The 14,305-nt window shown below is 36.3% G+C and overlaps 2 protein-coding genes and 1 long non-coding RNA gene across 3 annotated transcripts in view; 2 read left to right on the top strand and 1 right to left on the bottom strand.

The window, feature by feature from the left end:
• LOC142166495 (protein FLOWERING LOCUS T 1-like) overlaps positions 1-9,017 on the top strand; it is a 53,773-nt gene extending 44,756 nt beyond the window's left edge. The window contains exons 3-5 of the mRNA XM_075225892.1: positions 4,930-4,987; positions 5,485-5,516; positions 8,814-9,017. Coding sequence (XP_075081993.1) covers positions 4,930-4,987; positions 5,485-5,516; positions 8,814-9,017 — 294 coding nt within the window. The remainder of the gene's footprint in view (positions 1-4,929; positions 4,988-5,484; positions 5,517-8,813) is intronic.
• Positions 9,018-9,983: 966 nt separating this feature from the next.
• On the top strand, positions 9,984-13,944 carry LOC142166220 (uncharacterized). The gene is made up of 2 exons (XR_012696413.1): positions 9,984-12,546; positions 12,800-13,944. It is a non-coding gene; the product is annotated as an uncharacterized LOC142166220 (long non-coding RNA).
• LOC107789641 (acyltransferase GLAUCE) lies at positions 9,984-14,049 on the bottom strand. Its single transcript, XM_016611499.2, has 2 exons — positions 13,440-14,049; positions 9,984-11,158 (listed from the first exon to the last, which is right to left on the bottom strand). The coding sequence occupies exons 1-2, from the start codon at positions 13,893-13,895 to the stop codon at positions 10,247-10,249; spliced, it is 1,368 nt and encodes a 455-aa protein (XP_016466985.1). The 5' UTR covers positions 13,896-14,049; the 3' UTR covers positions 9,984-10,246.
• Between the last annotated feature and the right edge of the window lie 256 nt (positions 14,050-14,305).

Here is a 14,305-nt window from a genome sequence, read left to right on the forward strand (position 1 = left end):
GTCTTGGGATTGGCAGGCTACTATCATCGGTTTGTAGAGGGGTTCTCATCTATCGCAGCCCCAATGACCAGGTTGACCAAGAAGGGTGCCCAGTTCAGATGGTCGGACGAGTGTGAGGTGAGCTTCTAGAAGCTCAAGACAGCTCTGACTACGGTACTGGTGTTGGTTCTGCCCACAGGTTCAGGGCCTTATACAGTTTATTTTGATGTGTCTCGTATTGGGATTGGGGCAGTATTGATGCAGGATGGCAAGTTCATTGCCTATGTTTCGCGGCAGTTGAAGGTTCATGAGAAGAACTATCCGGTTCATGATTTGGAGTTGGCAGCCATTGTTCACGCATTGAAGATTTGGAGGCATTATCTGTATGGCGTGGCATGTGAGGTGTTCACGGATCACAAGAATCTTCAGTATTTGTTCAAGCAAAAGGAGTTAAACTTGAGGTAGAGGAGGTGGTAGGAGTTGTTGAAGGATTATGATATCACTATCTTATAACACCCGAGAAAGGCCAATGTGGTGGCCGATGCTTTGAGTAGGAAGTCAGCCAGTATGGGTAGTCTTGCTTATATTCCTGTCGGTGAGAGACCGTTTGCTTTGGATGTTTAGGATTTGGCCAATCAGTTTGTGAGGTTGGATGTTTTTGAGCCCACTTGTGTGTTAGCTTGCACGGTCGCTCGTTCTTCTTTATTGGAGCGTATCCGTGATCGGTAGTATGATGATCCCCATTTGTGTGTCCTTAGAGACACGGTGCAGCACGGAGGTGCCAAGCAGGTTATCTTAGGTGATGATGGAGTTTTGAGATTGCAGGGTCGAGTTTGTGTGCCTAATGTGGATGGGCTTCGAGAGTTGATTTTAGAGGAGGCCCATAGCTCTCAGTACTCTATTCATCCGGGTGCCACGAAGATGTATCAGGATTTGTGGCAGCTTTATTGGTGGCGGAGAATGAAGAAGGATAACGTTGCATATGTGGCTCGATGTTTGAATTGTCAGTAGGTTAAGTACGAGCATCAGAGGCCTGGTGGTTTGTTCCAGAAGATTGAGATTCCTGAATGGAAGTGGGAGCATATCACTTGGACTTCGTTATTGGACTTCCATGGACTCAGAGGAAGTTCGATGCAGTGTGGGTTATTGTTGATAGGTTGACCAAGTCAGCGCATTTCATTCCTGTGGCAGTCTCCTATTCTTCCAAGAGATTGGCTGAGATCTATATCCGGGAGATTGTTAATCTTAATGGTGTTCCCGAGTCGAGTATTTCGGACCGAGGTACACAGTTTACCTCACATTTCTAGAGAGCAGTTCAGCAAGAGTTGGGCACACTGGTTAAGTTGAGCACAGCATTTCATCCTCAGATGGACGGGCAGTCCGAGCGGACTATTCAGATTTTGGAGGATATGCTCCGAGCTTGTGTCATTGACTTTGGAGGCTCGTGGGATCAGTTTTTGCCTATAGCAGAGTTTGTCTACAACAACAACTACCAGTCAAGTATCCAGATGGCTCCTTATGAGGCTTTATATGGTAAGCGGTGTCGGTCTCCAATTGTATGGTTTGAACCTGGAGAGGCTCGGTTGTTGGGTACGGATCTGGTTCGGGATGCCTTGGACAAGGTCAAGACTATTCAGGATAGGCTTCGTACAGCTCAGTCCAGGCAAAAGAGTTGTGTCGACCGCAAGGTTCGTGATTTGACATTCATGGTAGGTGAGCGGGTATTGCTTCGAGTGTCGCCTATGAAGGGCGTGATGAGATTTGGGAAGAAGGGCAAGCTTAGCCCTAGGTTCATCGGCCCATTTGAGATTCTCGATTGAGTGGGAGAGGTGGTTTATAGACTTGCATTGCTGCCAAGCTTATCAGCCGTGCATCGAGTGTTTCATATATCCATGCTTCGAAAGTATCACGGCGGTCCATCTCACGTGTTAGATTTCAGCACTTTCCAGTTGGACAAGGACTTGTCTTATAAGGAGGAGCTGGTAGCTATTCTAGACCGGCAGGTTCGTCACTTGAGATCGAGGAGTTTTCCTTCTATTCGTGTTCAGTGGAGAGGTCAGACTCTTGAGGCATCGACCTGGGAGTCCGAGTCCGATATGCGGAGCCGTTATCCCCATCTTTTCCCCGACTCAGGTACTTCCTTCTTCTGTACGTTCGAGGACGAACGGTTCTTCTTCTGAGGCTTTGAAAACCTCTTTTAGCATCACCTCGATTTGTGTGCGCACTCCGGATGCGTAGCAGGAAACCCTATACGTGGAAATTTGTGAAAAATGATAAATTTTGACTATAAAATGAATTAATTTGACTTCGGTTAACGTTTTGGGTAAACGGACCCGGACCCGTAATTTGATAATCCCGGATGGTTCGTAGAAAAATATGGAGCTTGGGTGTATGCCCGAAATCGAATTCCGAGGTCCCAAGCCCGAGAAATGAATTTTTTAAAGAAAATTATTTTTTGAAATTGTTTAAAGGATTTGGAAATGAATTTTGATTAGAACATGTTGGTATCGGACCCGTATTTTGGTTCCGGGGCCCGGTACAGATCTTATATGTGATTTAAGATAATTTTGTGAAGTTTGGTAAGAAACGGAATCCGTTTGACGTGATTCGGACCTTAAACGCAAAATTTGGTGTTTAAAGAAGTTTTGAGAAATTTCATTGATTTTGAGGTTTAATTCGATGTTCATGATGTTATTTTGGTGATTTGATTACACGAATAAGTCCGTAGGGTGTTTTTGAGGTTGTGTGTATATTTGGTTTGGAGTCCCGAGGGCTCGGGTGAGTTTTGGATAGGCCACGAGATGCATTTTGGACTTAGAAAAAATTGCAGGTTTTCAGCTAATGCGCATAGATCTGCAGGCTTCGCAAATGCGAAAATAGGACTTGAGCAGGCCTGATCGCAAATGCGACCACTTGGCTCGCAAATGCGGAAGGCCAGTCGCAAATGCAGAACTCCAATTTTCCTGAAGGGTTCGCAAATGCGAGCCCTGCTTCGCATTTCCCAACCTAGCAGAGGTCGGGGTTCGCAAGTTCGCAATTCCCATATCTGAGTCCTGTAACTTTTATACTTAGACGAATTTTAACCCATTTTTTCATATCCTATCAAAACATAAACACACTAGGGCGATTTTTCAAAGGCTTCTTCTTTTCCAAATCAATTGTAAGTCATTTTTAACTAGTTCTCTTCAATCATTAACATCTTTTAACATGATTTCAACTTAAAATCAATGATTTTCATGGGGAAAATTGGGTGTTTTGGGTAGAACCTAGGTTTTTCAAAAATTAGGGATTTGGACCTCGATTTGAGGTTCGATTTCAAAACAAATCATATATCTGGGTTCGTGGGAGAATGGGTAATCGGGTTTTGACCATATGGGCTCGGGGGTGATTTTTGACTTTTTGGGTAAAACTTTGGAAAACTCATTTTCATGCATTGGGGTTGATTCATTTAGCGTTTATTGATGTAATTAAGTAACTTGTAACTAGATACGAGTGAATTGGCGGTGGAATCAAAAGGTAAAACTATAATTGAAACTTGAGTTGTGTTCGAGGCATCGAGATAAGTGTTCGGTGTAACTTTAGCTTGAGGGATTAGGAGTTGTGTCCTATTTTCTATTTGCTTCTTGTTGAGTACGACGTATAGGCATGGTGACAAGTATCTATACGTTGGTGTTGAGCATGACCGTGAGTCTCAAATTATAATTTATTGTGTTCTTAAATGATACTACGGATGCTTTAATTGATGATTCTCGGTATGAGCAAGGATTAAGATTGTTTTCGAGGAAATTACTTATGATTGAGTACTTGTGTTAGCTTAGATGATTAGATGTTGGATTAAGGTTGGTTATAGTTGTTTCTCCCTTGTCGGGACGTATTTATCTTTACTGTCGATTCTTTTGTCGGGATAGTGTAGTTCTTTGTTGATCCCTTGCCGGGACTCTTGGTATTGATACTGTTAAATGTACAACGTTATATTGGATCAGGTTGCATGCCGCAACAAAAGTTATATTGGATCGGGTTGCACACCGCAACAATGTTATATTGGATCGGGTTGCACGCCGCAACAATGTTATATTAGATCGGGTTGCACACCACAACAATGTTATATTGGATCGGGTTGCACGTCACAACAATATTATATTGGATCGGGTTGCACGCCGCAACAATGATACAGTTGGATCGGGTTGCATGCCGCAACAGTGTTAAATGATAGGGATCGGGTTACATGTAGCAACAATGTTATTATTGTTTTGTTGCAGATCTTGGATTGTTCTATCATATTTCTCTTAAGTTTTTGTTGGATTTGATATTTCCCCCTCAATATGCACCCCCTCCCATTTTTAATTGTTTATTCCTGTTTTATTTTCCGCTGTATATTATATAATCGCACAGGTTTATCTGGAGTCCGGTCCTAGCCTCGTCACTACTTCGCCGGGGTTAGGCCAGGCACTTACCAGCACATGGGGTCGGTTGTGTTGATGCTACACTCTGCACTATGTGCAGATTCCGGAGTAGCTTTTGAACAATAGCACTTGGGGAGCCTGCCTTCAGTCCAGCTAGAGATCCCGAGGTAGTCTTGCAGGCGTCCGCAGGCCCGGCGTTCTCTTCTACTTTATTATGTACTCTGTTTTCATTTGATTTCGAGACAGATTGTATTTCTTTCAGACATTTGTTGTAGTCATCTTAGTCCGTCCGTGATATTGTGACACCGAATTCCGAGTAGAGACGTGTGTTGACATTGTCGTACTGGTTTTGGTTATTATAATAGATTAAGTCTTCCGCTTGATTTCATTTATCGTTAATATCTAAATGTTGATTACCTGTTAATATAGATTGTTAAAAAGGATTAAATATGAAAGAGTTAGTAATTTCTATGTTTCGCGGCTTGCCTAGCTTCTACGAGTAGGCGCCATCACGACCCCCGAGGATGAGAAATCTGGGTCGTGACAGCACTTATTTGTTTCTACGTTGCTCACTGATATCCCAGCAGCTATAGGAGTAAGCTTTGGTAAGTCTTTGTCCTTCATTCTAATCACGATTTTTATTACTCTTATATTTTTTTGTTACTATTATATTTCATCATTCTTTTTGAAACGAAGGAAGTAATATTTTTTCCTCTAGGGTTATAAGTAGACAAAGACAACACAAAATTGAGAGTTAAAAGTAGCCATAAGTTATATTGCGTGGATTCTCCAAAAAAAATTATCGCATTTGTATTGGATCATTAAAAATACATTACTTTTGGAGGATCCGACACACAGTGACGAAGCTAGAAATTTCGCTAAGGGTGTTCAAGAATTAATATATATGTATAAAACGTAATTTTTTATTTATATATAGAGTATAATTTTTTATATACACAGTATAATTTTTCGACGATGGGCCACTGCCAACGCGCATCAGACGATATTTTTGGAAAGTCCGAGCAACATATAGGCCATAAGATTAGACATGATTTTTAATTTATGTTTTGTTTATTTGATTGTTTATTGGGTTAATTTCTAGGCAATGAAGTGGTATCCTATGAGAGTAGGGGTGTCAATGGTTCGGTTCGGCCAGTTATTTTATAAAAATTTTACCATACCAATTTTTCGGTTATTCTATTATGTATAACCAAAATTAGACTTTTTAAAACCGTTCCAATCATGTCGGTTTCACTTCGGTATTGGTACGGTTCGGTTAATTTTCGGTATTTTTTAAAATGTCATGTAAAATTCACCAGTAAAAATAGAATGCAATAACATACGTTCTTTTATAGGACTTAGCAAACCCCTCTAGACATTTTTATTGTTTAAAGGATAATGAATTAAAAAACATGAAAGATGGCTAGAGTATAGATACACAGCTATTTGACAACAACGTAAAAGAAACCCAATAACTTTTGCATAGACCCTGTATTTGTACTAAAAAATTCATTAAAAGTATAAGAATATTTAGCTTGGAACTCAGTTAGTTGGTCCAGTTATCATGTAGATGAACATGAGATTGTTATAAGAACCCAAAAGCTAAAATTTCTGGATCCGTCTCCGCAAGTAAAAGCAAAGAAAATATAAATCACACGAGTGGAAAGATATTAAAAACCTTTCTAGTCAGTCTTTGTCTGAAAACTCTGTACGTTTCCAGTCAAAGAGGGGCAAATGTAGACATGTGATTTTTGACCCTCCCCAAGATCTTTTATATATTAGCGTAAAATATTTAATTTAGGCATAATATAGATATTTCAAGTAATTTTGACTCTTTTACTTTATTTTAGTACAAAAAAACAAAAACTACAAAAAATAAGTTCATTAATATTTTGTAGTCATTTTTAATCTAAAAAATATATAAAAATAGTATCATATTTTTATTTTTAATATAATGTTTGAAAATACAAAAAAATAGATTTGTTTAATGGTTAGTTTTGTTTTAATAATTATTTTAATAGTAGGACTAATTAATAAATGGGCGCGTATTTTTAATCTCATTCGCGGCAAAAGAATAGAGCTTGGGCTCGGGCAACCCATCTTTAGGCCTAATTTTGGACCTAGCCCACAATTGCCAAGCCCATAATTCCTAGGCCCATACCCTTTAACCTAAAACACTACCACTAACCTAGACCTAGGTATATAAAAACAAGCTAACACTAAAGAATAAATGAAAGGGAGAAGGCAGAAACACAAAAAAGCTGCTTCGTTTAAGAAGCTGATAGGAGCAGCAACTGGAAAAAGCTTCGCAACACAAACGACCCCCCCCCCCCGACCATCATCTTCTTCACGACCCACCATCCCTGCGTCGTCTTCTTCACGACCCACCACCCTTGTGTCGTCTTCTTCGAGCACACGGCCCCCACCCCCTCTACGTCTTCGTCTTCTCCAAACGCACCCTAGTGTCGTTCTCTTCTTCTTCAGCAACAGCCAGCATCCAGCAGCTCCATCGACAACCACCGTTCAGCTCACCATCGTCGCCGGGCCTCTTCACGTCCACCAACGACCATCCTCACGCAAGCCTGAACCAAACAGCCATCACTATCTTTTTCCTTCAGCTATAACACACCCAAACTACCCCAGCCAGCAACTACTCTCATGCCTCCAAACTCCATGGAAGCAGCTGAATAGAGCTCCAAAATAAGCTGACAACTCCCAGTAAACTCGCCTGTAAACCACTCTGAAGGAGCCTCAAAAAACAGTCCAAAATTCGGCTAGGAATCAGAAATAAAGGAGAGTCTCGTTTCTAGCCCATATTTGCCGAAAAACGCGCCTAGTTCATCTCATTATTGTTTCGTTCAAAATCCGGTAGAGTCCGTTTGGTTTTCCATCGGAGTTCCTGTTTTTCCGTTGAGGTCGGCGACTTGTCGAGGTACTGTCGTTGGTTTTCGGTTTGTGTTCTGTCCAGAGGTCGTCGGATTCATCTCTTTTATTTCCCATGTAAGGTTAGTTTCTATTTTATTATGTCATTGATAATAATACTACATTGGTTGGTCAATATTTGTCGCCGGAGAAACTCCGTCGCTAAGGTTTAAATTTTGTTCTTCGGGTGTCTTCTTGGAGCTTTTATATGAGGTTTCATATCATATGCTTTGGTTTTGTTGTTGTAAATATGTGGTTTTCGATGTTAGCGGCTAGGAAGGACAATAATATGACGTGTTTGATTTGTTTAAATATGTGTTAATTCTGTTTGAAGTTGAATAAGCTTTTCATAGGAGATGACAGTTCATTTGAGGGGCTACCTTGGGAATTTATTGTACTTTTACTCTTTTATGGTTTCTAGCCTTCTTTGGATTGTAACACTGTGGTGCTACTAGTAAATAACGTACTATTTTAAAAATGTATTTGGATAGGTTTAAAAGTTTCATCTTAAAAAGGATAGTAAATATAGCTTTGGGTTTGCGCAGGGTTGTATTTGGTATTGCTTTATTATTTTGATCGTTACTTTTGGGCATGCTCTTAATACATCTATCGTGATTGTGTACACGCTCGCGTGACATAATTACGATTCAAAATCAATTCGGAATATGCATTTCGCAACTTCGAGCAAGCTTTCTTAAATTGTTTTAATAAGCCGAAGTGTGCCATGTCGAATAAAATTCCAAAACTCATGGCCCTCATTTATTTATTTACTTCAAATCCTTATAAATCGAGTTGTGTCATTTAGTTGAAATTCCATGGCCCTCGCAAAGTGCAAATGCGTAGTTGCTTTAAACGCGCTCTTAATAGAATTACCTTCCTAAACTCGGGTGCGCATTGATGCGACCCAAATCCAAATCTCGATGAAGTCGAAATGTGTTGACGATCACGGCCGCATTTATTGCGACGGGGTTCGAGACGCGTTTTCACGACATCGTAATTCTTATAAAATAAATAATGATAGAAAAGAGGTTCACAAATTGAGATGAGCTCCACCAAACGAAAATAAATAAATGCGGAGCCCTCAATAAATGGTTATTAAAAATGATTAGAATTTGGGAGGGCCATTTAGAGAACTTCACGGCTTTTCCCCAAAATAATATTACGTTAGAATCTTTAGGCGTGATTTTAATTAAATGACCTTCTTAAACTCGGTTGCGCATTGATGCGACTCAAATACAACTCTCGACGAAGTCGAAATGTGTTGATAACCACGGGTGCATTGATTGCACCTACCCTATATAAATATATTTTTCATATATAAAATTTATTCGGTACGGTTCGTATTTTTCGGTTTATTTTTATAAAATAAAAAACCTACCCTAATTATCGATACGGTTATAGAATTATAAAAAAACCTATGGTTTTTTAAAAAGAAACTTAAAAATCGGTTAGGTACGGTTCGGTTGGTTTAGTCGGTTTTCAAATATCTATTGACACCCCGGGTATGAGAGCCCAAGGCCTACAATAGGAATACATCGGTTTGTTTTCGTGCTATTTCTGCAATTACGTCGAGAGAATAATGTCTATGCTCCTCAAAGTCGTCAGAATTTCAACACAAGAGATTTTGCAGAGCTTTATGATCTTGGTTTACCTGTTGCTGCAGTTTACTTTAATGGCCAAAGGAAAAATGACACTGGTGGCCGTCGACTATAATATGCATCCGTTCAATATGTATAAATAATTTATCTAAAACCCAGCAAATTATTTTTTCTAGAATCAGAAACTCATGAATTCAAAATCCTAACTCTACCTTCTAGCAATATGTGACATTATATCCAAGAAATAAAATAAGTTAATATGCTCTTGTTGGAAAAATACGTGCACTTTGGTGTTTTTTTATGGATTATCAGTTCAAGTATTGCTCCCGTTAGAGCAGTAACGTAGCTAGGAATTTCGTCAAAGATAGTTAAACTTTAAATAGGTCAATAATTTTTTTGTCGATGAATTGTGTAACAAAATTTTAGATCGACTGCGCAACATTTAGCTAAAAAATAAAAAACTTTTAATAGAACTATAATTTTATAAATCATATCAAAATAACAAAAAGACATCATTAAAAGATTTACTAATAAAAACCAAAGAAAGAGAGAGTCGAGAGGATTTGTAGTTTGTAAAGAGCTTTTGTTGAAGAATTTTTTGTAGAGCTTGACTTTTAAATTATAAAATTATTTAAGAAATAACTTTTAGTTAAAAAATTACTTTTTAAGATTAGTTGTTTATTTCTACACAAATTTTAAATTTTAAGAAGGAAAATTTTTAGATTGAAAAGAATCAAATAGACCATACATGGTGGTCTATGTTTAATTTTGGCAAATTAAATAGGCAGAAATTTGAACTCGTGAACAACACGTCATTTTGAACACTCTAAACTGCTGGACTATTTCACTCAACGTAACTATATTAAGGGTATTCAAAATATAATATATATAATCATATAAAGTAGTATTTATCTATATACACATTATAATTTTTCGACGAAGAAAGTATGCTTAACCACTCTTGGCGTGGGGTAGCTACGCAATTGTGTTGGACTTCTTATATACAGATATGAATCAAATAACAAATATTTTTCTATAGGAAAAGTCCAAAAGTACCCATGTAACACATCATCCACAAGTATGCACTCGAAGATCTTTATATATTATATTAACAACCATATATCAGATTTCATCATCTATTACAATAAGCCCTTTCCATCAAAAAAAAAAGTTGTACAAATCATCCTTTATAGTAATAATTTTAAAATCAACATACATATAATTTTCAACACTCAGCATGTTTACAACATATATATAAGAGTCATTCATTTTTTTTAAAGTATAAATTTCTGGTTTTGGCGAACGAATAATCATTGAGTTATCTTCTTCCCGGACAACACAATCTTAAGCCAACAAGAACTTATGGAAGTAAGATTCAAATTTCTCCATTTGTTTGGCAGGAAGAGCAACCAAAATATTAACCCCATCATTGTTGCTGCTTATACCATCATCAATATTAGGGAAGAATAAAATAATATCTTTTCTGTGGCTAACCACAGGACAACTATACTTAGGTTTTCCCCAAGGGTATTCCACTTCAGAAAACCCTAATCTCCACCAAGAAGAAATTAAAAATTCTCCATTTGGAAATCCCTTATAAAATTCTCCCCAATCTATTGCACTTCTAGCATATTCATCAGTCATTCTCATAGCCCCTTTTGATACCATAGCCACAATTTTACTAAATGGCCATTCTTCGAGTTCGTGACACGTGGCGGAAGCATAGGAAGTCAAAACAGCATTTCCAGTGTAAGATTTTGGTAATGGTGGATTTAGCCTTGGCCTTATATCAACAGCAAATAAAACAGTGGAAATTCTCTCTGAATTGTTCTCAACATCAAAAGATAATGCCTTGCATTTCCATACATGAGCAGTTACAGCATTAAAACTTGTAACTTTTGCATGAGGGGCATTTTCGTCTTTTGCCTTGTCCTTTAATGAAGTAATGTCACTTGAACTAAGCTTAAATATTTTGAACACAAGTTCTTCTTGTAGGGTTTCAAATACTGTTGGATTTAGTTCTACACCTATAGGGACTTCCAATTTGAGTAGTTCAGGATGTGGGAAATCGACACGTGGCGGCGATCGAGCGGCTAAAAGAGAACGGTCATTGCATGGGACAATAGCTAAGGGCTTGTCATCACCAAATGCTTGAGAAGCTAAGTTTTGTAAGAAAATCTTGTAGCTTGTTCCATCAAAGGTTATGTGATTTGTTGATGTGCCCATTGCAAAACCACCACACTTAAATGATGTCACCTAGAAGAGGTAAAAAAAATTAGTTAAATTAACCTAAATAATCATCCACCCAATTGCTTAAATTTGAAATATTCGACGGATGTATAGTATCTATATAGTCATGTGTATAACCCCAAGGGGGGGGGGGAGCTAGAGCATGATCTACGAGTTTGGCCCAGTAGCTTTTATCCAAATCATGTATTTGTCTTAAGAAAATCGAATATATACAATTTAGTAATTTAGAACCCAGTAACTTAAACAGATTATATTCCCGAATCCAAAAACTTCAAATCCTGATACCGCCTTTGTGTATAAGTATGTATAATCAGTGTATAATTTATGTATATCAGCTAGAAAAAATAAACAGTGAATCTGATAAATTATTTGTGTAAAGATCCTGAAAATAAATGGTTATGTTGTCACATAACCAAAATCTTGTTGCTTTGGAGAGGAAATATGGTTCTCAATCCCATTTATGATCATTTGATATGGCTTGACAATGATATGTAATTTAGCATGCACATGGAATTTAATGCCAATGTGTTTCAATAAGTAAAATTATGGACCTTAATCTTCTAAGATCAATATTAATCTTGTCTTTATTGTCTTTTGAAAAGCTAGGAGAGCTGTGTAATAGGTGAAGGCTCAACCTTAAAAGTATATATGAATGGGGAACCAAGTGAAAATTTTGTGTTCTTATTATTTCTAAGTAATGACTATTAAAAAAAAAAAAAAGAGTAACAATTTCACATTGTTAGGTGTTGTAAATGATTGCTCATATATGTAGATTCAGTATCTAGTTTCAGTTAACTTAGAATAAGTATACTTAAAAATTTTAATTTTTTCATATGTACAGTCAAACTTTTTTATAACAGCATCCCTATTTAACAGTCATTCACTATAAAAGTCAAGTTTTTTTTGGAACCAATTTTTATGTTATGTTATGTTATATATTTTTTATAACAGCATTTTACTATGTAGTCAAAAAATATCGGAATCAACGAAGTTGTTATAAAGATGTTAGACTGTATATATAATTCAATTTGAAAGTAATGAGTTAGAATTAAACTATAAAATCCGTCTTAAATTCACCTTGTTGTTGTTAATTAATATCAAAGATATTGAGACAAGATGTGAAAGAACATCATTTACTTACCTTGATATAGGAGGCAGCCCAAAACATTGGCATTATTTGTAGCATTGAGTAGTTGGCAAATGGTAAAAACTCGAAGAGAATTAATTAATGACTGCTCTGCGCTTCTATTCTAGCTTGGTCCAATATTACAATAATTAAAGCTACTCATTTAATGTTATTTTTAATGGAAATACAATACATTTCTGTAAAAGGCCAATTGTTAAGTCTTACCTTCTTCTCTTTTCTTTTGGGAGAGAAAAGAACTATTCCCTCCGTTCACTTTTACTTGTTCAATATTTTAAAAATAGATTTTTATTTTATTTTTTATTTTTAGCATATCAAGAGAAGATAATTTTTTTTCTTTTATATCCACAATATTAATTATCCATTTCAAATAATTTTCTCAAATTTAATAAAATATGTATCAATTAATATGGGTATCATGGTAAATTATGCACTTCATTTATTATTTCTTAAGGGGTGTGCAAAGTCCATAATGGACAAATAAAAGTGAACGGAGGGAGTAGTTCAATCAGAGCTCTTTCACAATGCGGCGAACATTATATTATTTTAAGAAAAAAATTATTAGAAAAAAAATTCAACTGAGAGAACTATTAAGATGAGAATTTGACAATTATAAGATTAGTCTTTAAAACAAAAAGAGGAAATCACAAGAAATAGAGACACAAACAAATATTTTGGGACAAAAATAATAGTGGCAAACTTGTGGGTGGATAAGTGACTTTCTATAAGTGAACTACTGATAGATCTCTTAAGATTTCCTAGAATTACTAAAGCCACATATACGTAATCTTTCACAATTATATTGACAGTGTAAAATAATCTTTTATGCTGTCTCTACGTAATATCACTTGTTGATCCATTTCAAAAAGAATAAAATTGTTCCGAGTACGAAAACCAAACATATTAGTTTTCGGTCTAAATCTAGACATCATTTTATAATGTTTTAAAAATAAATTAAATTTACATAATTAGAAGCTTGATTAAACTACAACAAAATCACAACTTTCTAGTTTATATAATTAAAAGTAATAAATTATATATGAGAAAGTTGTGATCAAGAAAAAAATTATTTGACTCCGAAAATAATAACATATCATATAAATTGGAACAAAGAGAGCAATACCAAAAGGAAATGTTTCATACCTGGATAATGCAAAGTGGTTTATCATCTTTTTCCAAATGATCAATGCTTTGAGTTACAAGCTGTTTAAATCCAGGATTAGGATAAACCAAATCACCAATTTCTTTTAATGTTAATTCACTTGAAGCTACAACAAATACAGCCCCTTCTGCATTACAATCTATTTCCAACCTTCCAATTTGGTGATTCATTTTAAGCCTCCCAGCCAAAAAATCATATGGAACTAAAACTTTCGATAACGCGTTTCGGAGTTTTTCTGTTACAATTTCTGGTGGAAATTCAGAATTTGCAGGAAAAAAATGCAATGTTTGGACATCAAAATTGAGGACTTGATCAATATTTGATAAAAACATAGGTTTTTTCTGAGTTTTTTCTGAAGGAAAAACTAAGCTTGTGTCTTGAATTGTGACCTTAAGTTCTTGGATAGTTGATTCAAGGGGTTGATAAAGAGTTCCCATATTGAAAATAGTGATATAATTTTTTTGTGTTGATTTTGTGTGTGTGTGTGTTTTGGTAGCTAGGAGTGTGTATATTTATACTAAAATTATGTAAGGTGGAAGGGGAAAGAAAGTGATTTTGGTGATATTTTTAAGTCACATGGTTGTACATGTTTTAGGTAAGAACAAGATTTTATAGAGATAAAGTTAGATGTGTGACATTTGTAAGAAGTGTACTAGTTTAAATCTAATAATAGTTACATTTATGTGATTTCAGTATCAATACAGCTGGTCTTTAAATTCTTCTCAAGGATGTCATACTACTGATAATTCCTTGGTTTTAAATATTGAAGAAGAATGAACTCAAATATCCGTCCATCCAATTATGTAATTTAGAAATAGTCGGTGAAGATATAATATATACATAATTT

The sequence above is a fragment of the Nicotiana tabacum genome, chromosome 11 (assembly GCF_000715075.1).
Source record: "Nicotiana tabacum cultivar K326 chromosome 11, ASM71507v2, whole genome shotgun sequence".
In the NCBI taxonomy this organism is placed as follows: domain Eukaryota; kingdom Viridiplantae; phylum Streptophyta; class Magnoliopsida; order Solanales; family Solanaceae; genus Nicotiana; species Nicotiana tabacum.